Source organism: Esox lucius, chromosome 11 (genome assembly GCF_011004845.1).
Source record: "Esox lucius isolate fEsoLuc1 chromosome 11, fEsoLuc1.pri, whole genome shotgun sequence".
NCBI classification, from domain to species: domain Eukaryota; kingdom Metazoa; phylum Chordata; class Actinopteri; order Esociformes; family Esocidae; genus Esox; species Esox lucius.
This window is the reverse complement of record NC_047579.1, coordinates 21,265,654-21,292,426: the sequence shown is the minus strand read 5'-3', so window position 1 is coordinate 21,292,426 and position 26,773 is coordinate 21,265,654. Positions and strand designations below refer to the sequence as shown.

General features: G+C 43.8%; 1 protein-coding gene across 2 annotated transcripts in view; it reads left to right on the top strand.

The window, feature by feature from the left end:
• The window catches only part of LOC105012866 (ubiquitin carboxyl-terminal hydrolase 22), a 50,141-nt gene extending 25,025 nt beyond the window's left edge, over nt 1-25,116 (top strand). For both annotated transcript variants that reach the window (XM_010873975.4, XM_010873976.3), the window contains 11 exons: nt 2,114-2,227; nt 2,606-2,707; nt 3,840-4,006; nt 6,854-7,013; nt 15,739-15,844; nt 17,300-17,458; nt 18,624-18,750; nt 19,512-19,603; nt 20,974-21,036; nt 22,122-22,271; nt 22,633-25,116. In XM_010873975.4, coding sequence (XP_010872277.1) covers nt 2,114-2,227; nt 2,606-2,707; nt 3,840-4,006; nt 6,854-7,013; nt 15,739-15,844; nt 17,300-17,458; nt 18,624-18,750; nt 19,512-19,603; nt 20,974-21,036; nt 22,122-22,271; nt 22,633-22,675 — 1,283 coding nt within the window. In that variant the 3' untranslated portion in view covers nt 22,676-25,116. The remainder of the gene's footprint in view (nt 1-2,113; nt 2,228-2,605; nt 2,708-3,839; nt 4,007-6,853; nt 7,014-15,738; nt 15,845-17,299; nt 17,459-18,623; nt 18,751-19,511; nt 19,604-20,973; nt 21,037-22,121; nt 22,272-22,632) is intronic.
• Nucleotides 25,117-26,773: the final 1,657 nt, after the last annotated feature.

Sequence of the window (26,773 nt, the reverse complement as noted above, 5' to 3'; positions counted from 1 at the left end):
CATCCTCTTTAATTATTTCTTTGGTACCTTTGATTATGGCCCTATATAATTAGGAATACGTACACAGTTAATTGCTGTGGTTGTGATCTGGTCTGAGCAGAACTGGGAAATTAGTAGGATGGTGGATAATGTGGTGATCTGTTGGTGGGAATCGGTAAGGTTTTGAGGCACACACTCTCTGGTGCTCTTTCACACACTGATGCGCTGTGTCACTGCACCCGGACAGCAGTGTCAGATAAATCCTAACTCCCAGCTAGTTCTCCAGATTAATTACTTTTATTTTCCGTCGGTCTCTCTTCCTTTCTGTCTGACTGTCTTTCTCTCGTTGTGACTCTGTCACTGTCAGTTCCCTGTTTGCCTCCGTATCTTTGCCTGTCTGTTTCTTTGCCACTTTCTCTTTGCGACTCTTCGCTGTGTGTCTGTCTCGCTGTGTGTCTGTCTCGCTGTGTGTCTGTCTCGCTGTGTGTCTGTCTCGCTGTGTGTCTGTCTCGCTGTGTGTCTGTCTCGCTGTGTGTCTGTCTCGCTGTGTGTCTGTCTCGCTGTGTGTCTGTCTCGCTGTGTGTCTGTCTCGCTGTGTGTCTGTCTCGCTGTGTGTCTGTCTCGCTGTGTGTCTGTCTCGCTGTGTGTCTGTCTCGCTGTGTGTCTGTCTCGCTGTGTGTCTGTCTCGCTGTGTGTCTGTCTCGCTGTGTGTCTGTCTCGCTGTGTGTCTGTCTCGCTGTGTGTCTGTCTCGCTGTGTGTCTGTCTCGCTGTGTGTCTGTCTCGCTGTGTGTCTGTCTCGCTGTGTGTCTGTCTCGCTGTGTGTCTGTCTCGCTGTGTGTCTGTCTCGCTGTGTGTCTGTCTCGCTGTGTGTCTGTCTCGCTGTGTGTCTGTCTCGCTGTGTGTCTGTCTCGCTGTGTGTCTGTCTCGCTGTGTGTCTGTCTCGCTGTGTGTCTGTCTCGCTGTGTGTCTGTCTCGCTGTGTGTCTGTCTCGCTGTGTGTCTGTCTCGCTGTGTGTCTGTCTCGCTGTGTGTCTGTCTCGCTGTGTGTCTGTCTCGCTGTGTGTCTGTCTCGCTGTGTGTCTGTCTCGCTGTGTGTCTGTCTCGCTGTGTGTCTGTCTCGCTGTGTGTCTCTCCTTTTTTCTTTCTCCTGTGTCTCTGGTTCTCTCAGGTTCTTTTCTTGATCTTTCCAAGATTTTCCGCTCATCCTTGATTCCATGGTTACTGGCTCTGTCCAAGGTCGTTCTGAGTGCATGCCTGTTGCCATTGGACACGAGTGATACGCTTCTTTTAGCTACTTCTTCTCATGTTATGGATGATGCATACATACACAGGTGCATATGCACACTTGTGTGCCATTCACATTTTCGGGGTAGATTTGTAAGCCTGCATGGTTAATTTGAAGTTTGACACTCATTCTTTTCCTGGATCCCTTTTCCAATGACAAGGCATACCTTTTGGGATCAAAATATGCAAAGGGTCCTATTTGGCTATAAATAGGTTGTCACGGCAACTGAGGAACTCAGGTATTGTTGCCTTGGTGTTGGAGAAAAAGCTGATGGAAAGAGCATGGGGTAGATTTACACACACTCACACATTCTTACATTTTGAAATGCTTCATTTAAATGTACAAATCAAATTCAAGTGGGATTCCCAAATTGCCGACACACACACACACACACCTACACACACCCACATCTTCCCAGATTCTCCAGTGCAGAGACACTTACTTGGTTAGATACAAATCTAAAATCAGTTGTGTTAGGTAGTATTGGATAACAGACAAACAGAATCTCCATTTGCTAATGTCTACACATACTCTGAATCTTCTTAGTGATATAATGCTGCAATCGGTGAATCTTCTTAGTGTATATAATGCTGCAATCGGTAGAAAACAATTTGAGACTGAACAATACATACATCCAATTATGTACAAACGGCTGTTGCACATATATAATAAGATGAGCAGTAAGTATTTAGTATACATGGGCTAGCAGTTTATGTTCAGAAACAGAGAGAATGTGCTAGTTTTCAGGGTTGCCACACCAATAAGGTTACATATGAAATAAATGCTTCTGCAGAAGAAATCCATTTCTAATTATTGTGTGTTCCTTTTTTGTCCCTGTCTCCCTTTTAGCTATAGACTTATTATATGGTGGAATATATTGTTTTGTGTGTCAAGACTATATATACGACAAAGACATGGAACAGATTGCCAAAGAAGAACAGAGGAAAGCCTGGAAACTGCAAGGTATGTTTTGGCAGCTCAGACAACAGACCTTATCTTTATACGTTTTCCCTTTCCATCTCTGTTCTAACGGAAATAAATGTCTGTTATTTTTGGTTTTATTTGTTTGGTATTAAATTGAATCACTGCAGCATGCCACTAGACACATTTCCTGAGGTTTTGGTTTGAAAACTCCAGTGTTAATGGACCTTTGTACCAAAGTTCCGTTCTCAGGAGATGTTCACCATAGCCATACCCTCTCCAATTTACTGTCACGCTAATCGCTGTTAGGGTCTGTGGGACAGGACAGCCTCTTCTGGGAGTCGGGGGCTACATTCGTCACGGTTCTGCTTGAAAACCTTGTCCACAGCGTCTCAACGATGTGACTGTCTTTGTGACTAGGTGTCGGTGAGAAATACTCAACGTGGGAACCTACGAAGCGAGAGCTGGACTTACTACGGCACAATCCAAAGCGGAGAAAAATGACTACAAACTGCACCATAGGTGGGATATACGCTGGTCCGCTCTCTCTCTCTGCACGCCCCAGTGAACTGCCAGCATGGTAGCACTGTTGATTTCCTCACCCAGACAGATGTGTGTGCGTGTACGAAAGAGGGGCAGTCAGGGCTCATGGTGGGGTCTGGTGGAAGCTGGAGTTACTCTTCTGTTTAAGTAGGGCAAAGAAGGTCAACTGGCGATGAACAGGGTGGCAGGCAGTTGCAGGGTGATATAATGCACTGTGTCAATGAAGACGACAGGTAGGCATGCCAGGGCGGTCTATTTCCATCTCCCCTTGGATTCTTTCCATCTTTACTCTTAGTCTATCACTTGGTAGTGGTCTGACTTAAGCCTGTTTGTTCTTTCAGTCGTCCTCCTTTTGAGTGTAGTAAACGCGCTGTAATGTCTGCCCCTCCTTCAATCCGCTAGTTTACTGATTGAGAGGCCTATCTGCAGCGTTGTTGCCTGGGGCTTTTGGGTATAGTTGGTCCAGCCTGGAGCGTTTAACTCTCTGCCGAGAGCTCTGTTCCTGGGCCAAACGGCCTGGACCGCACCCAGGCTTCACACTGGGCCTCGCCTGTTCTTTTCACACAGAACCATGTGTGAACTCGGCCCCAACCATCCCCATGCTAGCTTGTCCAAACGTACCCTTTCTAGGTTGGCTCTACACAGTTATAAGCTTCATAAACCAAAGGTTGACGTGTAAGCCGAGTGTTAGTGCCATTCCAGTCAGTCCAGGCTAATGTCTTTGAGAATGACCTACCCAGCAGGATCTCCGGCAGGCCTGCAGGATTCTGACTCATTCTGTTGGTTCTCTCTGTCTCCCAGAATGGTGCTCTAATGAGCTGTTTGGCACAGGCCTAAGACTACCTAGCGGTTCCCTTGGCTTCCTGGGAGATGAAATCTAGCGCTGACATTAACGGCGCTATTGATTTTATCTTTGTCCCAGTCAAATAAAAAAAAGAAATACATCAAAGCTTTCTTCAAAGGCGATGGCGGTGTCAGACCTTCATGAAGTACTGTCTCTGGTGCAAATGTATGCAGCTGGCGCTGTGTAAAGGACATTGGCTTTTCAGAAGAGACCTGTTCACGTTCCCTTCTCGCTCCGAACTCTCTATACCCTTTGTCCCCCGGTCAGGTTTACGGGGGTTGATTAACCTGGGCAACACGTGCTTCATGAACTGCATCGTCCAGGCCCTCACACACACGCCCCTGCTGCGAGACTTCTTCCTGTCGGACAGACACAAGTGCGAGATGCAGTCCAACTCCTGTCTGGTGTGTGAGATGTCCCAGCTCTTTCAGGAGGTAAGGTCAGGGCTGGTGGGATAGGGTTGCAATTAACAACATTTCAGTCATCTTCTCCTAATTCCTAGTCTTTGCCAATGTTCTTGTTGGAGAATCCCAGTTCCTGGAATGTAGACTGGATGATCAGGAAGTCTGGAATTGAGCAAGTTTAGAGGGGTCAAATGGAGTCTTTATAAGGGTTTTGTTCCACTGGAGGAGTCTTGGGGTGAAAATACAGTAGGTCCCTCTGTCTTAGCCATAAAAATCAAATGACTAACCACAACAAAACAATGTTCTCACTGAGAAACTGCAGAGATGCTGAATCACTGTCTCACTGTTGTAAAGATGGAAGAAAAACAGCTCTTTTTAAAAGTTACATAGCTAGTTGTATCATTATATTCACCAAACTCTAAGCAACTATTGTCTTTAAAACAAAAGAGGGTTAAGCCATACCTGCTTTAATAAGTGAGCACCCCTGCAAGGCCTAAGTGGACTGGACCTTACAGCTGGAAGTAAGGGACAGGGCAAACATTCAAGTTGATCGCATGGGGGAGAAACCATTTAGTCTTCTGATGTGACACTGAAGGGTGATTCAACTGGAGTAGACCAAGGAGAAAGCTTAAAAGCGTACCTCTGGAAAATGCTTAAGCTACCACTGAAAATTAACCTAAAATGTCTGAAAACAGATCTTTGCTTCCATTTAAGCTGAAATGCAACTATAGAGACAGAAGTCTTACTCCTCTTGCTTTGTCCTTTCCCTTAGTGCATAAGAATATACGCATATATTATCATGCATTACATTGATCTGGAATTTAGGACCATGGCTTTCACACTTTTGGTCTCCGCACACAACTTTATTGGTGCCAGTGGAAAACTGTGAAGTAACTGCTGTAAACTTTATTGAGGAAAGATTTTATTTCTAATGCAGTATATTACAAATAGTTTCTTGTCACGATACGTAGATTTGCTCTTCTTACAACAAAATGGTGTTGAGCTCGAATAAATAAGAATACAGGGCTGACATGAACGTGAAAAGCTAGCTGTTGGCCATATCTTATATTGACATGTCAGATACACATCCAAGTAGTATGGGTGACTTATTTTGAAGACGACAATAGAATTTCACTATTGTGGCTAACTTACTGTAAGTGCTACCAATACATCACTGTCCAGCGCCACAAGCCTAGGCTATGAAAATAGGACTTCCAAACCCCACGTTATATAAAGTTAGCTTGAATGTCATTCTAGCTAACTTATCTCGTTAGCTACTATGGCTATCTAGAGTCATACCTAAGTACATTGCAACGGCTATTCCCTTTGTAGACATGCCTTTAAGTGCTCGTACCAGAGCTGCATTTTGGATATTTGCACTGTGGACAGGGGTCTGGAGCCTTGTCGCAATGGGATGTTGGATGTACTGTATGTGGACTATGATTTGGGTTTTACACACCCTTCTCTCTGCTCATCCTTTTCATTCCCACCCCACACTGTCCTCCATTTGAACTAAGGTTCTATTAGCTCTATTGTTTAGTTCTATTGCTCCTCTCAGCCAGTGAGGTAATGTTTTTCGAGTAGCCCCTTCCTCACTTCGCTTCCTGTGTACCTTTTATATTTTTTTTTACAGAGTTTTCTTTGTCAGAGAAGAGTTTATAAGATTGTTGCAAAATGTGTGCACCTCACAGTCAGGCTTCAGAAGGACAATTGTGAGTGTAGATCTCAGCAATTGGTAGGGCTTGGTCTTGCTGTATTGCAGAGCACTCGTCACTCTGTTGTTCTCGTTATGTAACGGTTAGCTGGCTTGCAAGCGACTGCTAACTGACTGTTTCATTCAGTTAGTTGTGGTGTTTGGACAGCTATGGCACCAACTGTTCTGTTTGCATCATTAAGACACAAAATAATCACCCAAATGAATGTCAGCCTGGGGCTAGCGAAATCGATTTGTGATTTTCTGCTTGTTAACTTTCAGTTCACTTAATTTCTGTTCAGGTGAGAAAACAACTTCTGAAAAGTGTAGGTAATTGTCGTGCCATCTTCCTCTAAAATATTATTTTATATATTTCTACAGTAAGTAATTTCATTTGTAAGCTGGTCAATCCAAAGTTAAAATGAGCATAGCTAGTGAGATAAAGAGTGAGTTTATTTGAATGAGCTTGGGTGGTAATTCAGCTTCCATAAGGAGCAATTAATAACATAAAAATGTTGTGTAATCACTCATGACACTGATACCCCTTTAAAGTGAATACAAAAAATAAATAATCATTGTTTGTTCATTTTTAGTTTTCTTTACCCCAAAATCGGGCCCAGGGCCCCCTCAGAAATCACAGGCGCAATTCTAAGGGCAAGCCCTCTAGGTTGGTAGCCCTTGGCCTAACGTACAGTTGCATGTGATAGCTGGTTTTCACATTTTAATGTTTCTAGCATTTGCAAGGTCAACATAGTTATGGATCCTGGAATACCAAGACAATACATCAAATGTGACACTCTGGTGACAACAAATGTCACTTGTACCTCACTACTTGCATTCGCTAATAGCTACATGTACTTGGAGTCGCTAAAAGCAACCAGTGTTTTCTAACAGTCACTAGCATTTTAGCTATTAGATTCAAGGTTGCAACGTTTTTTATATATAGGTGTTAGTGAGTAGATGTCGTTCTAAGGAAAATACCATATACCCTTTCATTTCAGTTAAGATAACCGTAAAAGATGTGTGTAGAGGAGCTTTGACCAGATTTTTTACCAACATGGCTGCCAGGTTGAAGAGTATTCTGCCTTTAATAACTGCTTTCCATCACTCTCGCGGTCTCTGTTTACCTCACCGTCCTCCTCCCTACATTACACCAGTTCCACCTGTTTCGTTTCTCTTCCCAGTTCTACTCGGGCCACCGTTCACCCCACATTCCCTTCCGGCTGCTGCACCTGGTGTGGACTCACGCGCGCCACCTAGCGGGCTACGAGCAGCAGGACGCCCACGAGTTCCTCATCGCAGCGTTGGATGTGCTACACAGGCACTGCAAAGGGGACACAACCAGTAAGCACAGCCCTCTTGCTTTTAATCACTATACTGTCAATACTACCTTCTTAAAATACAGTATATGACTGTTCTAATGTATCCAATATTAAATAAACATCCCAACAACTAGTTACTGTCCAGGAAAATAAATTAAATGCAGCACTGTCCTAGATCTGATTATCTATTGATGGTTCGTACTAGAGGGATACCTTGGTAATGTGGACTAATGGATTTTGTAATTGCCTGAATTGATGCAATAAATAGAAAATTTGATTTTCCCAATGCCACCACACATTAGCAGCAATGTTTAGTTTGCAGCGTCACATTACCTTAGTAAAGGCTACTTACTGTAATTAATTGTATTCAGCGAAGTAAGCCTGCAGTAAGTGGCTGGTATGGTCTCAGTCTTTTCAGTGTAAAAGCGCTCATTGTCGGCATAGTGATTTGTAATCCAACTTAAGATGTTATGATTCTTTTCATGGAAAAGAGAACAAATATATGAAATATGTGATGGTTAAAATCTGACTAACGCTAGCTTACGGTTACATTTGCAAGACAGAACTGTCATTCTATTTGCTTGAATAGCATGTCACGGAATCCTCTGCCATGTCACGGAATTTCAGTTGTCAAACTGAATCAAAACCCAAAATGGGAATACTAGAACCGGAAGTATCGCAGAGTTATTTGATGGTAATTGTGTAACAATTAAGTCCACTTAAACTGAGTAGGTGTCTCAAATGTACCCATAATGTGGTGTGTTGTCTGCACTCGGCACCAGTGGAAATGTACTGAATGTTAGAGAATGAAGGGGGAGTGAGAACGCCGCACACCAAAGGGACAGGGAGCATTGTGGGGGGAATGACAATTTGCCCCAATGCACTGCAATGACAGCCAGATAAAATCAGACTCAGATTCAGAGCCTTTTTGGGCTACAACAGAAAGTATTACATTCTTTGTTGATTCATTTGCAAAACATTTTAGTTTACATTGCCTTTGAGTCGAGAGGGCTTTGGGCCTGAATCAAGGGTTATGCGCGTTCAGTAACTTGACTAGCCCATATCAGCGGTCCACTGTCCAGACAAGGTAGTGTATATAAAAATATATCTTGTGAATTCTGAAACCTTGGAAGCTTTCCGCCCTGTGCCACTAATGTAGGAGACATTTACAAAAAGCCTTTGGTCGCTTGGTTAGTTAAACCACAGGCAGGATAGGCTATACAGTTTGGTAGATGTTGGTTAATGAGACAAACATTTTTTTCCCTCTGATGTGTTAACAACATGTGTTAATTGGTTTAACTTGGGATAACTCTTCTTTATTTGCTTAACATGAGACTGCTTTGTTTGGATTGTCTCCAGACTCTCATATCTTACTATTTGACTATTCCAGGCAATTTTCCCAAATTTCAAACATAGGCCTACATTTAAACGAAATTTTGAATCCCCTCTTGTAGTGTTTTGAGATTATTGATTTGTATGTTATATTTCCCAAGTCCAGCCATAAATTAATTTTTCAAAGTAATTGGGTTCATTTTAAGAGAATGTGATGTCCACTAGTGTGATGCATTATTGTTATATTTGAACGGGCTGTTATATGGACACCGCTGTGGTTGGTGGGTCCTTAACCAAAAGGTGCAGAAGACATCTCTTGAGCACATGGTATGATCATAGGGTGAGGTTTTGATGATGAATTCATCAAAATATTGGACTTTTTAGACCATCATACATTAGTACCTGTTTTTTCTTTTAACACCTTTTAAATAAAATGCATTAAATCATTATTCTCTATGAGGTAGTATGGACCCATTTCAGATGGAATGCTAGCTAATTATCACAAAGCCCAACTTTTCCCAACTGCATAAAACGTTGTGAGGGCACTCCTGTCATCACACCACTGGACATACTTTACTTTTCTGTAGGGATGCACTGATATCACTATTTCAGTACGAGTACATATATTTGGGTACTTGCTGGTACCAATACCAAGTACTCAAAGCTGCACTATTTATCTTTAGCATACTGGCCACACACAAAACAACTAGTCACCAGAGTGTCAGCATCATACTGTAGCAGCCTCTTTAAATTCTCTGCAAAACTCCAATTCTAACAAAATGATATTTTTCTGTGATGCTACAAACATGTTTTTTTATGTTTTGCAATGTCATCCCTTTAAATCAGTCTCTCTTCCTTGTCAACTTAACATTATTTGACAATAATTATTTAATGCAATTCCCTACTAACCTAATTGCTCCCTGATTTATAACACAGTCCTTCTCCAAACCTACTGAGCAAAAGTAAATCAGCAACAATAACTTACAATATTCTTTACCTTATATAATGTATTTTTTAAGTAGTAATTTGTTTAATTTATATTTTACCTTAGAAAATATAAACATTATACGGAACCCATCGCAGGCTTTTATTTTGAAAGCAAAATACGAAAATCTTAAGTCTTATTGTTGCTGGTGAATCTCTAACGTTGCCTGCATCACGCTAATCCATAGTAGCTATCGAGTTGTGCAAGTGAGCTAACTAGCTTGTTACCTTGATTTGTCGCTCAGACGATGGCTACCTTTATATGAATGTGACATCCACTTACTGACAGTTCCAACACAAATGTGCCCATACATACACACAGCCAGTTACCTTTCTCTTACCTCGCTAGTTAGTTTGATACTCTGAACGTCCAGGGTGTTTGTTCTCTGCTCTGGTGCTCGAGCAATAGTAAACTGTGTGCGATTCAATCAATCTTTTCATGCTCTGCTCTTTTTTTCTGCCCACGGGCTGTCTCTGGACATTTCATTTTGCTTCTCCATTGTTGGAGTTATCGTTCTTTGCTGCTAGCATTAGCATACTTCTTGAACTCTGTGCTGTGTTGTCTAATAATGTTTGATCAAATTGCTTGTGTTAAATTAGTGTTTTTCCATCCCTCTTGACAATTTTTCAGGGCAGAACTTACACTTTTACTTGTCAATTCTGACATGTCCATCATCCCGCTCTAACAATCCAAGTTGTATATTCTGTACTTATGCCTCCAGTGGTGACACAACCATCGAGTTTCACTTAATGTTTCCATGACTTCGTATCGGCTCTTGGTATCGCCAAGTACACAAGCCCAGTATTGACCCGATAATGATATTGGTATCGGTGCATCCCTACTTTTCTGACATGTTCTGTCCTCATAGAATAATTAATTATCGGAATCAGATCACTTGATTTTTTTTCTAAATGAATAATAATTTAAATGAATAATAATTACTTCTTGGCTTCTATTTTGTTTTAATTTCCCTCCCCCAGGTACATTTGCCTATTCAAATGAGTGGATCTGGCCTTTTCAGCCACACCCTTAGCGGGTATAAAACCGAGCACACAGCCATACAATCTCCATGGACAAACATTGGAAGTGGAATGGCCATACCTAAGTACTCTGTGACTTTCAACATGACACTATCATTGTCTGCCACCCTTCCTACAAGTCTGTTCGTCAAATGTCTGTCCTGCTAGAGCTGCCCTGGTCAAATTTAAGTGCTCTTATTGTAAAGTGGCAATGTCTAGGAGCAACAGCAGCTCAGCCGTGAAGTGGTAGGCCACACGAGCTCGCAGAACAGGAGCGCAGAGTGCTGCAGTGAGTTACTAGTAAAAAGGAGTCTGCCCTCAGTTACAATAGTGAGTGTAGAAAGCACAGTAACTTGCTGTTGAGAGCTTCATGGAATGGGTTTCCAAGGCTGATTAGCCACACTCAAGCCTAAGATCACCATGTGCAATGCCAAGCGTCGATTGGAGAAGTGTACAAGTTTGGCGCCATTGGAATCTGGAGTAATGAAAATAAATTCTCTGGAGTTATAAATTTAAGCTTCACCATCTTGCAATCCGACAGGCAAATCTGGGTTTGGATGCCAGGACAAAGCTAACTGCTCGAATACTTAATGCCAACTGTAAAGTTTGGTGAAGGAATAATAACTTGGGGCTGTGGTTTCATGGTTCGGACTAAACCCCTTAGTTCCAATTAAGGGTAATCTTAACGCTTCTATGCTTTCTACTTTGTGGTGACAGTTTGGGCTAGGCCCTTTCCTGTTTAAACATAACAATGCCCCCGTGCACAAAGAGGTTCATTCAGAAATGTTTTTTTATTTTGAGATTGGTGTGGAGGAACCTGACTGGCCTGCACAGAGCCCTGCCCTCAACCCCATCAAACACCTTTGGGATGAATTGGAATACAGACTGCAAGCGATGCCTAATCGCCAAACATTAGTGCCCGACCTCACTAATGCTCTTGTGGCTGAATGGAAGAAAAATCCTTGCAGCAATGTTCCTAGATCTAGTGGAAATCCTTCCCAGAAGAGTGTAGGGCGTTATAGCTGTGGAAGACCAACTCCATTTTAATACCCATGGTTTTGGAAGGAGACATTTGAAAAGCAGTTGTCCACATAGTGTTGATCATGAAGTTCATCAACAAAAGAAAGCTGGGGGAAGATTTATAGTGAAGTATTTGTGACTATTTCACATTGAAAAGCTTTGGGAGACAAAGAGAAATTGAGGTCTAGATAAGAGTTTAAAGTTGTTGAGCTCATTCATGCTCCATTAAATACCTTTTTTTTTTTTTAGTTAATTCAAGTGTTTTTCCCCCCTAATGAGCAATAAACATGCAAATGATTTAAAAGGTTTTTTATTGGATGATTATATTTACACCAGAATGTTATTCACTAGTGCTGTCTTCTTAATACATAACATAATGCAGCACATTGGTTGATGGACCAGTGTTCTTGTTGAAGTGCTTTTTACTTTAAGTATTTAATGTTGTTTAGTTGTGTTCTTTGTAGTTTTACATACACTCACCTAAAGGATTATTAGGAACACCTGTTCAATTTCTCATTAATGCAATTATCTAATCAACCGATCACATGGCAGTTGCTTCAAGACAATCTCCTGAACTCCAAACTGAATGTCAGAATGGGAAAGAAAGGTGATTCAAGCAATTTTGAGCGTGGCATGGTTGTTGGTGCCAGACGGGCCTGCTCATATACTGGGATTTTCACGCACAACCATTTCTAGGGTTTACAAAGAATGGTGTGAAAAGGGAAAAACATCCAGTATGCGGCAGTCCTGTGGACGAAAATGCCTTGTTAATGCTGGAGGTCAGAGGAGAATGGGCCGACTGATTCAAGCTGATAGAAGAGCAACTTTGATTGAAATAACCACTCGTTACAACCGAGGTATGCAGCAAAGCATTTGTGAAGCCACAACACGCACAACCTTGAGGCGGATGCGCCACAACAGCAGAAGACCCCACCGGGTACCACTCATCTCCAATACAAATAGGAAAAAGAGGCTACAATTTGCATGAGCTCACCAAAATTGGACAGTTGAAGACATTTCTGTTGAGACATTCAGATGGTAGAGTCAGAATTTGGCGTAAACAGAATGAGAACATGGATCCATCATGCCTTGTTACCCCTGTGCAGGCTGGTGGTGGTGGTGTAATGGTGTGGGGGATGTTTTCTTGGCACACTTTAGGCCCCTTAGTGCCAATTGGGCATTGTTTAAATGCCACAGCCTACCTGAGCATTGTTTCTGACCATGTCCATCCCTTTATGACCACCATGTACCCATCCTCTGATGGCTACTTCCAGCAGGATAATGCACCATGTCACAAAGCTTGAATCATTTCAAATTGGTTTCTTGAACATGACAATGAGTTCACTGTACTGAAATGGCCCCCACAGTCACCAGATCTCAACCCAATAGAGCATCTTTGGGATGTGGTGGAACGGGAGCTTCGTGCCCTGGATGTGCATCTCACAAATCTCCATCAACTGCAAGATGCTATCCTATCAATATGGGCCAACATTTCTAAAGAATGCTTTCAGCACCTTGTTGAATCAATGCCACATAGAATTAAGGCAGTTCTAAAGGCGAAAGGGGGTCAAACACAGTATTCGTATGGTGTTCCTAATAATCCTTTAGGTGAGTGTACCTTCTTAAAGCAAAAAATAAGACCGCTTCTTTTCTGTTGTCCTATGGTGTGACATTAAACGTTTGAAAATAAATGACATTTCTTGGGAAAACGAAGTAATTTTTATGGAACATGTGGCAAGTGAACTCAACCTGATCCAGAAGTAGATTTATGGCACCCACAGCTATGTTTATCATATCTTTTTGTTATTTATGAAAAAGAATGTTAAGTAAAACTTATTTTTGTCACTTTTCTTCTGAGATGGTGGGAGTGAGAGGAGAGATGGTCAGGGACTAGAGGGATGAAGGTGCCAAAAAGTGCTTGTGTGTATTCAGATTAAATGTTTTTTTTCAATGCCAAAAAAAAGCAGAGAATTCTCTGCCTACTGTGTAAAAATATTACCCAAATGTAGCTCCAGTTGAGGGTTAACACATCTCGTTTTCCCCCCGTTGCAGTGTGTGTGGACTGTGCCTTTTAAAAGAAATTTTGAATAATTAATTGATTGATCATTTATGTAGAACATCTATTCATAGAATTCAACATAAAAATGGTTGTTTTGTTCAGGGTATTTCAGGGTATTGGAAGTACACTCTCTAGTATCAGGTTGGATCCAGTTTCCCACAGAACATTCTGAGTTCTCCACATTAAGGATTTACCAAGGGACTAGAAACATGTACCAGGGATGTTCTGCTGGCCTGACTGTTTTACGGATGTTCTGCTGGCTGACTCGATATCATCTCAAAGTCTCTCCACATTTATACTGCAATCCTCCCGTTCCACTTAATCCCAGTGGTGCTCTTTTTTGGTTTACTCCTTCTGAGTAAAGGAAAGTCACTCATGTTGGTGGAAGCAGCTTGCTGTAGCGTGCTTTCTCACGTGGTCCAGTGTCCTGTTGGGAGTATCCCTATTAGAACAGGTACACTGCGTCCATAAAAGGATGCACGTGCTCAGCAACAATGCTTATGTACACTGACGTTCAAAGGATTCTCAAGCGGTATTTAGGGGCCTAATGTGTTTCCAGAAGGCACTCCCCCCACACCATTACACCGCCACCAGCCTGTACTGTTGACCCATGGCAGGATGGATGGTGGTTTGTGACAAATTCGGACCCTGCCATCAGCATGACGATGCAGAAATCAAGTTTAAGCAGACCTGGTCTGTCTGTCTGCCTGTACTTATTAAGGATTGGTATCTGCGTCATATCTCTGGAAGGCTAATCAGCCGATTCAAGTTTTTCTAGGGGACCGATTGATATTTAGGCGGCTTAAAGTTAGCTACATTTTTCCAGGTTTGTTAATGAGTACTTTGAGTCATGATTTATTTTCTTTCAATTTGAAGCAGTGCTGATGTCAAACTGGTTTCTAAGGTTCAGCTCAAATTATCTGAGGGGTCTTATTTCTGTGCTTTGAATTAGAGACCAGATTTTATTATTATTAACTGTCTGTTTATTTTCAATACAAATCGAAAGAGGTACCTTACATGTATAATTGATGATTTTCTGCGAAGGAATCCATATGTGTGGCTTCAATTAGATGTTTGTCCCAGATTTTAAAGAGAGATGTAAAGAAAAGATTTGGATAGTGGGCTTCACAGCTGTTTCTTATTTGGCAGGTGTAGAAGTATGTGTGAAAGGTGTATGTGCGAACAGTTGGGCAATGGTATGGGAGAATGACGAGAGAGAGGATCAGCTTTCTTTTGATGCTGTGTTTGTTAAACTTTTGGTGTAAAAAGACTACTGTGCCTCTATTTTCATTATGGCGTGTCAGTGCTTGTCAACTACCTGTGTATAGGGGAATGAGCGCAGATTGTAACGTCCTATTCTTGGCATTGGATTTTATGGGGAGAGGGATATCTAAGTCTTTACTGTATTGCTAACTAGCAACCATGCCATTCTAGTTTGTAAACTAGCTAACACTTATTTCAATACATATCACATTGGACTAAGTGTTGGCGGTGTACTTTAGTGATGACAATTTGACTTGAAGCTCGTCTATGTGCGTAGTTGAGGTTGTACAGCTTATTGGGCTTTTTCTGTTATTAGGAATCCCAGTTACGTTGTTAAACTTATTGGTCTGACTGCGATTGGAGCACTGTCTGTGGTCTAACAGTGAATGTGCTAATGGAGGAGGTGTCCATGTCAATCATGGCATAATCACCACTAAAGAGCCCCTCTAGTTTAACTGTTAAGCGTCACCTGGTTGAGTCTTGACAGAGGTGCACACATGACCCCGTTTTTTTTTTGGGGGGGGGGGGGGGGTCATTTGATCTAGCAACCAGTCAGGTAATGGTCAGATGGTCAAAATGCTAGGTTACATGTCGTCCCCAACACTTGTTCATTTGACTCTGTTGTTGGGCCATGTATGCATCATGGTTTCCTTCTGTTTTTTTGTAGTTTGCTTTCAATCCTATTTTCAAATCAAAATCTCCATGAAGACATTACCCTGGATGATTCTGTAAGCATTTCTGTTATTATTCTGATCTCCTTTTCATTTTTATATAAATAAATTCTGGGTTTTGCTGTTTTACAAACAAAGGACCGTTTAAAAAGGTATATGCCCTGGTTATCATCGATATTATTCACTGGTTTGAGTAAACTATGTTGAAAGAAACTAGACAATTAATAAACTGGAATATAATTATACCAATGAAATTAACATTTGTTGTGAACATCAGCAAGAATGAAGGTTGGGCAAAACGCATGTATTGCAATCTTGCTATATGCCACGGTTCTTTTTCACGCCGATACATTAAGATCTCTGCTGCTGTTCCTTTCTGTATTCCTTTTGTTACCTAGGAGACGACAATGGGAAGAAGGCCAACAATCCGAACCACTGTAACTGCATCATAGACCAAATATTCACCGGCGGCCTCCAATCAGACGTCACCTGTCAAGTCTGCCAGTAAGTGTGTGTGTGTGTGTGTGTGTGTGTGTGTGTGTCTGTCCTATCTTATCTTCTTTTGCCACAAGCCAACATCCCCCACGTTCCAAATCTCTAACTGTGTGTGTGTGTGGGAGAGAGTGGGGAAAAAAGGAATGAAAAGGTTGAATGTGTCAAGACTGCTAAAAGACCCACGTTTTGACATTTTGATGTCCTCCCAGTAGAACAGTGTCCCTTTTTTTTTTTTTGGCCACTCCCTATCCTTCCCCGACTATCTCCTCCCTCCCTTCTCTCTGGTCTGAAGCTACGTTACTCCCTCCTGGTTCATCATCCTGGATCTCCTCCTCCCCCTTCAACCTCGCGCTCACCTTTCCCCCTCATCACCCAATTCTGCCCAGTCCTAGTGCCGCGTCACCCCTCCCCCAGCTCTCCGACTTATTTAGGGCATGTTCCTCTATGGACCTCATCTCTTATTGAAGGCGTGGAGCTGCTGCTGGGATGCGGCTGTCTAGACTCTGGGCCACGCTGCCCTGAAGAGCTGTCCTGTCACATTAGCGCAGAGCGATCTGCACCCTACTGCACAGCGCTGTGCGGCGGCTAGCCAGCCTCAGCCACACCTTTGCACACGCGACACAGAGTTAGCCTGGCTCTTTGGCTGTAAATAACTTCACCAGTGTCCCCATGCACAGTGTGCTCTGGTCCTTAGCTTAGCCACAATGCCTGATGTAGCTCCTTCAATCTCCCTCCAGTGCTAATCCGGAACGGATTAGCCGCCATGGCTAAATAAAGGGAAATTACCCAATTCCACGGAGCCACTGGTGACGCAATCAAACCGTCATAAAACATTAAACCAGGGCTTGCTTTCCTAGGGCTAAATGACTGGAGTTACTGCACATCTAGGATGGCTTCAACTGTTCCCCCCTAGCCTGTGGCCTCCATAGCCCCCTACTGGAGAGTGACAGCAAAGCAGCGTGATGACTCATCCAATCCAGTGGTTCTCAAACGTGGCCTCTGGGACCGCCAGCTGTTCCGTGTATATCATCTATTACGGCGATGGCCCGTCTGATTCTGCTTTCTCTATCAGAAAGTTGACTCTGTTTTAAAGGCCTTACCAAGACATTTCTCCGACATTACCAGATAGTTTCCCTTACCCGTTGGTCCTAGTTAGCGTACCTGATCACAGGGATGGCTAACTGGAATTTCAGTCTTCTGCTATGGATGGAGGTATTGGTGCATTGAGGGCTGCGTAGTGTCACGGGCCTCTTTGCTGAGAAATGTGACTGTTTTCCATGAGTGTCTGTTCTTTACCTAAAGGTGAAGCCCTTAAATGGGTGAATCAGTTGATCTAGTTCAGAGCCTTTCACCCATTTCCTCTGATCCTAAACTGAATGCACACAGCAAAGCCTTCCAAACCCCTGCAATGTAAAACGACCTCCACTCACACCATGTCTCATTAACCCTCTCCCCTCCCCGTAGCGGCGTGTCCACCACCATAGACCCGTTCTGGGACATCAGTTTGGATCTGCCGGGCTCGTCCACTCCCTTCTGGCCCCTCAGTCCCGGGGGAGACGGGGGCACCGTCAACGGGGAGAGCCACCTCTCAGGGGCCACCACGCTCACAGACTGTCTACGCAGGTAGGAGGGACCGTCGGCGCTCAGAGCGAAGGCGCCTGCGGACGGGGGCCTTGGTACCCGCGTGCGAGAGTGCGGCGTGATACATGTGATAATGTCGCGGACCGCTGTTATTCACTCTGTCCGCGTCACCGAACATATCAGCCGTGTCGCTTTTCTATCTTCTCCTCCATTCTCACACCGCACGTGCGAAACCGCTATGAAGCAGAATCTCGCCGCCGGTGCTGTGACCTCACATCCTTTTCACTTCTGCTATGCCGACTCGCTTCTCCCCTCCCCCCGACCTGCTCTGTGACCTCACTTCCTCCTCCTCATTACTTCCCTCCCCCTGGTACTGCGGCCCCTTTTACACCCCTGGTCGCCACGGCGTGATTCTTAAAGGCACGCGCCGGCTCGATCCGGCTGCCGGTTGGTGCTGTTGCCGTGGTGACGGCGGAGGGAGAGAGGGAGGCAGGGCGATGGGGGAGGTGTCGTGTGGTCTGTGTTGCCACTACAGTAGCAGCGGGGAAGTGACTGGGTTGGGCTGCATCAGTTGAAACATGCTCATATTAAACACGGTTCTAAACTTCCAAGGTTAACCGACCGCCGGGAATGAGCTGGCGGAATGGTCTGGTGATTTCAGATCGTAACCTCGGGAACCTGTGTTCAGTTCTCCTGTCCTACTGATGCGCTGTGTCGGTCCTTAGTCACGGTTGAACCTGCCGCGATTGGCCTCTCCGACCGTAGTGTGCGCTGTTAGGTTATGACTGCCTGCCTCTATCGGGTCATGTTGTAAAGGATCATTGGTTTCCAATGGCCTACCTGGTTAAATAAAGGTTTGATAAAGTGAGCTTTACTGCCCCATAGAAGTGTTTGGTCTGGATGGTGCTTTGCGCTATATTGAAGCCTGGGAACATGCATGAAGACGGAACACGTCTATTAATCCTGCACAAACAAATGACTTATCGTCTTTAGATTTCTCCTCATTTGGACTTAATCTGTATCTGTGTATCACTGTCTTTTTTGTCTCTCCCCTCCCCCCTCTCCTTCTCATTTCTATTCTCGAGCGTTGCTTTCCTCCCTTTTTCCTTACCTCCTTTAACCTTTTCTCTCTCTCCTCCCTCCTGGCCTTTCCCCCCTCCATCCCTCTCGCTCCATTCCTCCTCTCATCATTCCACTCCCTCCACAGGTTCACTCGGCCCGAGCATCTAGGAAGCAGTGCCAAAATCAAATGCGGCGGTTGCCATAGTTACCAGGAGTCCACCAAACAGCTGACGATGAAGAAGCTCCCCATCGTGGCGTGTTTCCATCTCAAAGTGAGTCTCTCTCTCTCTCTCTCTCTGCTCCCGGCCAATGACAGGACAACAGCGGTGACCCATTCGCGTCAATGTATTATACAGCAGAAGTAAAGGAAGAAACAAACACAACTGTGTCGTCTTGGGTTTGAAGTGCCTGCCCTAAGATTGGGAGTCCACACCCTGGCCGAGTCCTATCCCACTGTATGAGACCCCAGTCTGTGCTCCTTTCAGCTGTTATGGCGTTTTCTCATCTTTGTTGTGTGATGCCTTTTCATTGGCCCTGTTAGTAAAATGTTTGGAACACGTATGGTTGTGTTTGCGTGGAAAGATTTGCCCGCTTTTACTGTCGCTGCTATGATGTGGCGCACACATGATTTGTTTTTCTCTGTCAGTCCTCTAACCTACATGATTTATTTATGGCGCATGGGGGCTGTACATAAGCTATTTATGATATTCATAGCATGAAGCTGAACATGGGATTCTCTCCTCATCAGGCCGATCATGGCCGCTGCGTTTCTGTTCTGCTTCATCTGAATGCAGTGTAATGCAGTAATTACCATCAGAGGTCACCTCTAATACTGCTCCCCGTTTCTCACAAGTAATCCCTTCCTTGGAAAGGACAAGAAGTTTGGGGATGAGGAATATGTTTCCCTTTCTTACCTCTCCTCCGGCCTCCCCATCCCCCTCTCCTCTTCTCTGGCCCCCTCCTTCCCTCTCTTCTTTCATCCCCTCTCCTCTTTCCCCTCCCTCCCTCGGTTATGTCCTCTCCTGGGACGCAGCGGTTTGAACATTCGGCCAAGCTGAGGAGGAAGATCACCACGTACGTCTCCTTCCCCCTGGAGCTGGACATGACGCCTTTCATGGCATCCAGGTGGGCCAGCACGCAGAGAGGCAGCACAATAACTCTCACTCTTCCTACTCCGCAATCTATTCTGCAGTGGTAAAAAGAATGTGTCAATAAACACACACAACATTCTGTGTGAGTGTATATAGAAGTACATACATACATACATACATACATACACACACACACACACACAATAGCAGGTACACTGGAGAGGCAGACCTGTTTACCAGTCCATTAATATACTTCACTGGCACTGGACCGTGGCTTACTGAAAAAGCTCATAGCAGCTGTGATCAAGGAGAGTTTGCAGCGAGTTGTTGTTAAACTAAGTGAGTCAGTATGTGGGCTCTAACAGAAGCATCTCCTAATGCTAATGCCACACCTCTGGCTCTGCCTGTAACAGAAGCAGCTCCTAATGCTAATGCCACACCCCTGGCTCTGCCTGTAACAGAAGCAGTTCCTAATGCTAATGCCACACCTCTGGCTCTGCCTGTAAGAGCAGCAGCTCCTAATGCTAAAGCCACACCCCTGGCTCTGCCTGTAACAGAAGCAGCTCCTAATGCTAAAGCCACACCCCTGGCTCTGCCTGTAACAGAAGCAGCTCCTAATGTTAATGCCAAACCCTGGCTCTGCCTGTAACAGAAGCAGCTCCTAATGCTAATGCCACACCCCTGGCTCTGCCTGTAACAGAAGCAGTTCCTAATGCTAATGCCACACCTCTGGCTCTGCCTGTAAGAGCAGCAGCTCCTAATGCTAAAGCCACACCCCTGGCTCTGCCTGTAACAGAAGCAGCTCCTAATGCTAATGCCACACCCCTGGCTCTGCCTGTAACAGAAGCAGCTCCTAATGCTAAAGCCACACCCCTGGCTCTGCCTGTAACAGAAGCAGCTCCTAATGTTAATGCCACACCCCTGGCTCTGCCTGTAACAGAAGCAGCTCCTAATGCTAAAGCCACAACCCTGGCTCTGCCTGTAACAGAAGCAGCTCCTAATGTTAATGCCACACCCCTGGCTCTGCCTGTAACAGAAGCAGCTCCTAATGTTAATGCCACACCCCTGGCTCTGCCTGTAACGGCAGTAGCTATTAATGTGTATAGCGTCAGATCAATGTCCAGAGGGTGAGTGGAAGCGGCAGTGATTTATTTGCCTGGCTGTTACACAGCACTGCTATGCCCTCTAGTGAACATGTGGTGCGTGGCACTCACTTTTTGCGAAGTCTTCCCGGTTTCACGGTTGCCTAGACACGCTTGTGCAGAGTTGTGATGTTTTATTTAGCCCTAAAATTGCAAGTCAAGTGTCTGTGTCTTTCTGTGTTGAGTTATCATCCACTTGTGTAAATTGTGGCTATTTGATAGGAGAAAGTATGTGACTAATGGGTGTGTCTTCCCTCTGCAGTAAAGAGAGCAGAATGAACGGCCAGTATCAACAGACGGTAGATGTATTAAACAACGACAATAAGTGAGTATGTCTGTGTTTCGTATGGTTACAAAAACAACAAGAACAACATAACTCAAGTAGAAAGGTTCAGAACAGGGATCAAATACAGCCATGCAAAAAAACATGTACACACACTGGAAAGTTGTCCAAATTGTTTTACCTGTTTTGACACGGGGATATTTGAACAAAATTCCAGTCACATTCATTGATAAAGTTAACCCAATTTAACAAATCTCACAAAGAAACTGAAGCGTAAAATTGTGTTTTTCAATTCAAACTACATCGTTCCACTGTTGGAAATAACTCCAAACTACTGGCATTATGGTCTGGGTCTGCTTTTCTGCATGGTCTGCTTTTCTGCATCAAGTCATGGTCAACTGGCCCATCGTTGAGTTAATCTAGGAATTCCCTATTGTACCAGGAAATTCTTTAGGAGAATGTGAAGCCATCTGTCAAAAACGTTGAAGCTGAAGTGCAAATGGATCTTGCAACTGCACAATGTGCCTAGACATCCAATTAAATCTACAACAGCATTGATTAACAAGAATACATGGGGGGTTATGGAATGGTCAAAGTCTTATCTCAATTCTAGACCAGTGCTGTGCTTTACATATCCATATGTCCAAATATATGGGACAAAATACCACTTTCCAGGGGGTGTATGTTTTCACAACTCAATGTATACTTCAGATTCAAATATTATTACCTGAGCTTGTTTGCCCAATGAAACCAGTAATAGGAACATCTAGTAAGCACTCCAGGAAGGCAAAAGCAAATTAAAACTAGTTGAGTTTTATAATCTGAACCTAGATCTGAATAGAACCAAGGTACATTTTGGCTGGGTTTCCCATGTAGACTCTTTATTTGTCGACAGATGCACAAAACAAATTATTTAACATTTCATAATTTTATTATTTAAACACTAAGTAGCAAACATCTTCTCATCCGTGCTAATTACAATAGCATACATTTCCCAAACACTTAATGCAATTGGTCCCTGACTGTTGATTAATTGGATTGATGTTGATGCCGTTCATCACAAGTTCCAATAGGTTAACTGTCAGGCAAAGTAACTATTTACCACCGGGTCTGTATGTGCTCGTCAGGTATGCCCTGTTTGCCGTGGTGAACCACCAGGGCACCCTAGAGAGTGGCCACTACACCAGCTTCATACGCCAGCACAAGGACCAGTGGTTCAAATGTGACGACGCCATCATCACCAAGGCCAGCATCAAGGACGTGCTGGACAGTGAAGGGTGGGTAGTTGGTCATAAGATACCAGGTTGATGTTCATTAGGAAAATGTTTCGCTACTAGGTTTTGCTACTTTTGGCCTTTTGAATACGACTGTGGGTTGTGTTCATGAAGCACTTTTAGGAGAAACGATTTTAAATGGGAAAACAAAATGGTTGGTATTACTGAAGTTCAGGTTGTACTTCTGTTTCAGTCAGTTTACAAATATTTTCACGTTACAAGTGTTGTTTCTTCCAAGACGTTTAGACCGAATTGACAGAACTGTAACTGACACCTTTCAAATCACACCTTTCAAATCAGATTAACAACAATCAACCCCCACAAATGAAACCATAAGTCTAAAAGTGTTCCTTTCACCCCTTAGGTATCTGTTATTCTATCACAAGCAGTTCCTTGAATACGAGTAGCCTTACCTAGGTAACCGCTGACCTGCGGAGAACCAACCAACCCAATGCTCAAAGAGATGAGGAACCAACCAATGACTGGGGAATAGAGGACAACCACAAACACACAAACCTACCTGAAACTCTGAATACACCCGTCACTACCAACCACTCACCCAGCCCCTTGGACAATGACTATAGTGAATCGTGAAATCATGCAAAACTTTTCTTCAAAAACAACATCACTGAGCTACTACTTGACACAACTGAAGGGAGCAGAAAGACTGGAATCTTGGCCAAAGCAGGCCTGGAGATGGAGGGCAGAGCCCTCCCCTTGCTCGCCCCACCCCTTTTCTGACAAAGGGGTGGTTCCTGGGGAGAAAGAACCCTCCTCTATTCACCCCTTTCCCTTCTCTGTTAAACAGGTGGAACCTGAGTGAGAATGATAGACAGTTATGAGGAGGAACAAACGGCACCTCTGGCCTACAAACTACAGTATTCTATTGCCTGTTTATTTTCCCCATGGTGCTCTCGTTTCAACTGACCAAGCATTTACCAGACAGAATCACTAGGGAAGAGACTGTCGATGTCTTCATATGCATACAGAACTGAATGCAAAAAAACATATATATATATATTTTGTTTGTGGATGTAGTGTATATATATACTGCATCCTCAAACAAAAGTATGGTATTATTAAAAAAGCTTGCAGAAATGTTTTCTCAAAAAAAATTTATGATTGTTATTATTTGTTAAATAATTTCAGGAATATGGTATGATGCCTAGTACATACATTTTTTTACAAGTGTGGAAGTGAGGGACCTAACATCTCTGGCACGAGACGCCATCCATGCTAGTTTTCTTTAGAAGCGCAGCCTTGGAAACCAATGGGAAAAACTGACTTGGAATAAACTGGATAAAGCTTTTATTTTGAAATGTTTCGGTTTAGGGCAGGGAATATCATATATTTTTTAATTCATTCATTTAAATCCTTTGTTTACTGTTCATTTTCTTCCAGTGTCTGCGTTTGTCTCATGGTTTCTGTTCTGTTGAGGTGCGGTCATGTCCCTTCTCTGCTGTTACGGTACATGCTTTGGGCCTGGTATCCTTTATTATGTGAAAAGTGTTGGGTATAACAATAATGATGGGGGTGATTTGAAATTGGCTCACTTCTGCTGTTGCAGCATGTCTGTTGGGGATGAGCTGTACTTTTCCTGTGGCATTATGAAGTGGAGGCGGAGTACTGAACGCAACAACTCTAAATCTGTGCACGAAACCCTTTGCCACCCAGTAGGGTGTGGACCCGACAAGCTGTTCCCCGTGTATTGCTGAGACACGTGCGGTGCTCTGCGTGATGTGCCGTCTCCTGCACGGACAGGGAGTCGGTTGACATGAAAAGCTGCGTGCTAACCAAAGCCCACTGCAACACGGGTCTTGGGCAGAACCGCAGCGGCTCGCTGTTTCCCCCAGACCGTGCACTGCTTTAGGTTCTGCCCGGATGTTCTCCACGCTGGCCGGGGTTTATTCTGCCATTTTGGACACACGGCGCTCATTCTTTAAGTCCCTTTGGGCAATAATACCTCATCTCGTACAGCTCCTCTCTATTCCGAGACGCTCCATTGGTGTTTGTACTGTACTGGTGTTGGGGGTGGGGGGTGGGAGGAAAAGGTGGCGATGCAGAAGGTTGCACGTACACACGGCGCCCTCGCTGCTTTTGAATCAGTGTTAACTTAATATCCATGGCAACAGCAACACTGCTTGTTCAGTCAGACTGGGGTTGTGTTCATCAGGCGCCAAACGGAAGCAAAGCCGACTCTTACAGGGAGGGACTATTCAGGCTTGTCCCATGAGAAACGCCTATGCATCGTCGGTGGCTAAAAAAAACTGGTCTGTCGCGAGCCCTGATGAACATGTCTCGGTGTGGCTTGTGGTATGTTGTCTGCAGTGCAGGAACACAGTGCTCTATCTCAATCAATATGCTGTCTGAATTCTGAAGTTGGAAAAAATGTTTAAAAAAAAAAACGTTAAAAAAGAGAACACCACCGTGTTGTGGGGTATTTTATGTTTGAATATTCCTAATTGTCTGTATGTAAAGAGAAAAAAAAAGGAAATGTGTGGTAGAAATGTCTTCACTCATGAAATCAGACGACAGCTCACGGCTGATCTATTGCATAGTAATGGCACATTGATAGTGCATCACCTTGGGGCTGATTTAGCTGCTTGGTAAACAAACACAAAAAGTCAATATCCTCTGGTCTGCTGCAGATAGTCTATTTTTTAACCCTGAGCCAGAGCAGATGGGGGTAGAAGAACAGAAATTGCACATGTTTGAATGGTCACACCACCAAGGCTTCTGTATCAGGTGGTTGGCGAGAAATGGCACCACCCAGAGGACATTTAAGGACAGCTGAAGGAGGAGGCGGCTGTCATTGTCTGTTTAAGTGATTAAACTCTGAACAAAACTGTTACGTGGTCTTTGTCTGCTTTTTTGTCATTCATGTAACTTTGTTGCCTTATTCATAAAATGTTTTATGTTTGCTAAATTATAGCTGTATGAAGTCTCACTGTAAACCATGGTTGACATACTGTATGAAGTCTCACTATGAACCATGGTTGACATACTGTATGAAGTCTCACTATGAACCATAGTTGACATACTGTATGAAGTCTCACTGTAAACCATGGTTGACATACTGTATGAAGTCTCACTGTAAACCATGGTTGAAATGCTATAGAAAATGCTACATTCCTTTTCTATTTGTCCAGTCCAGGAGTGTGCTGAAATGGGGTGGCATCTGCCACCCTTGAATATGCCACCTCTGCCACGTCACCCCAACGTTGACCTTAAAATAATCATTTGAATAGCTAACATAGGGTGACTCCAATGCCAAACCCCCAAACAGGGACTCTTAAGTGCACCACACGTTCATGCACGTTGTTTGTTTGGCTCCGTCTCGTATTTGGAAACATTACAGTATTATTACAATAGTTATTATATCAGCCACTCTAGCACTGGAAACCTCAGGCACCGGGAGCAAGGCTGTGGCGATGACATGGTCGCGGTACCAGACCCAAAACTCACGTGATGAGCAAACCTCCCGCCACAGCCAAGTAAACGCAGAGGCCGAACACACGCCAGGCTCAGACGAGATTGAGTACACTGGACGTGACAACACACACTTTGCTTCGCTAGCGTGGCGGGAACCCTGACACGCAACACAGCGGTCATGAGGCTTGCCATCTAACGCCAGGTGGTCGCATCGGCAATGAGAGCCTTGTCTCGAGTCTTCAAAAACCGAGTCATCTGAAGTCAAAGGGAGGATGACCTGTGGGGTTGCTAGCCTAATATTTACGCTGCTGCTCTCTCACTGGCTGACGCCGTGTGCATACATTCAAATTCTCAGGGCGGCTGCCACTAGTGCAGCAAGGATAAACCATTAGGAGCAGAGCGGGTAATTTTTACAACTGAATGTACAGTGGTTCCTATCATACAGTTGTGCTCGTAAGTTTGCATACCTTGGCAGAAATTGTTATATTTTGGCATTTATTTAGAAAATATGGAAACTGTCTTTTATTTTAGGATAGTCATTTATTATTACAGTTGTTTGGCTCCTTTTAAAATCATTATGATAACAGAGATCACCCAAATGCATGGCCCTGATCAAAAGTTTACATACCTTGAATGTTTGCCCTTGTTACAGACACGCAAGGTGACACACACAGTTGAAAATGGCAATTAAAGGCGAAGTTCCCACACCTGTGGCTTTTCAAAATTGCAGTTAGTGTCTGTATAAATAGTCAATTAATTTGTTAGCCCTCACATGGATTCACTGAGCACACTAGATACTGAGCCATGGGGTACAGAAAAGAACTGTCAAAAGACCTTGGTAACAAGATAATACATTTTTATAAAGATGGAAAAGTATATAAAAAGATCTCCAAAGCCTTGCAAATGCCAGTCAGTACTGTTCAATCGCTTATTAAGAAGTGGAAAATTCAGGGGATCTCTTGACGCCAAGCCAAGCTCAGGTAGAACAAGAAAGATTTCAGCCAAAACTGCCAGAATAATTGTTTGGGATACAAAGAAAAACCTACAGATAACCTCAGGAGAAATAACAGGCT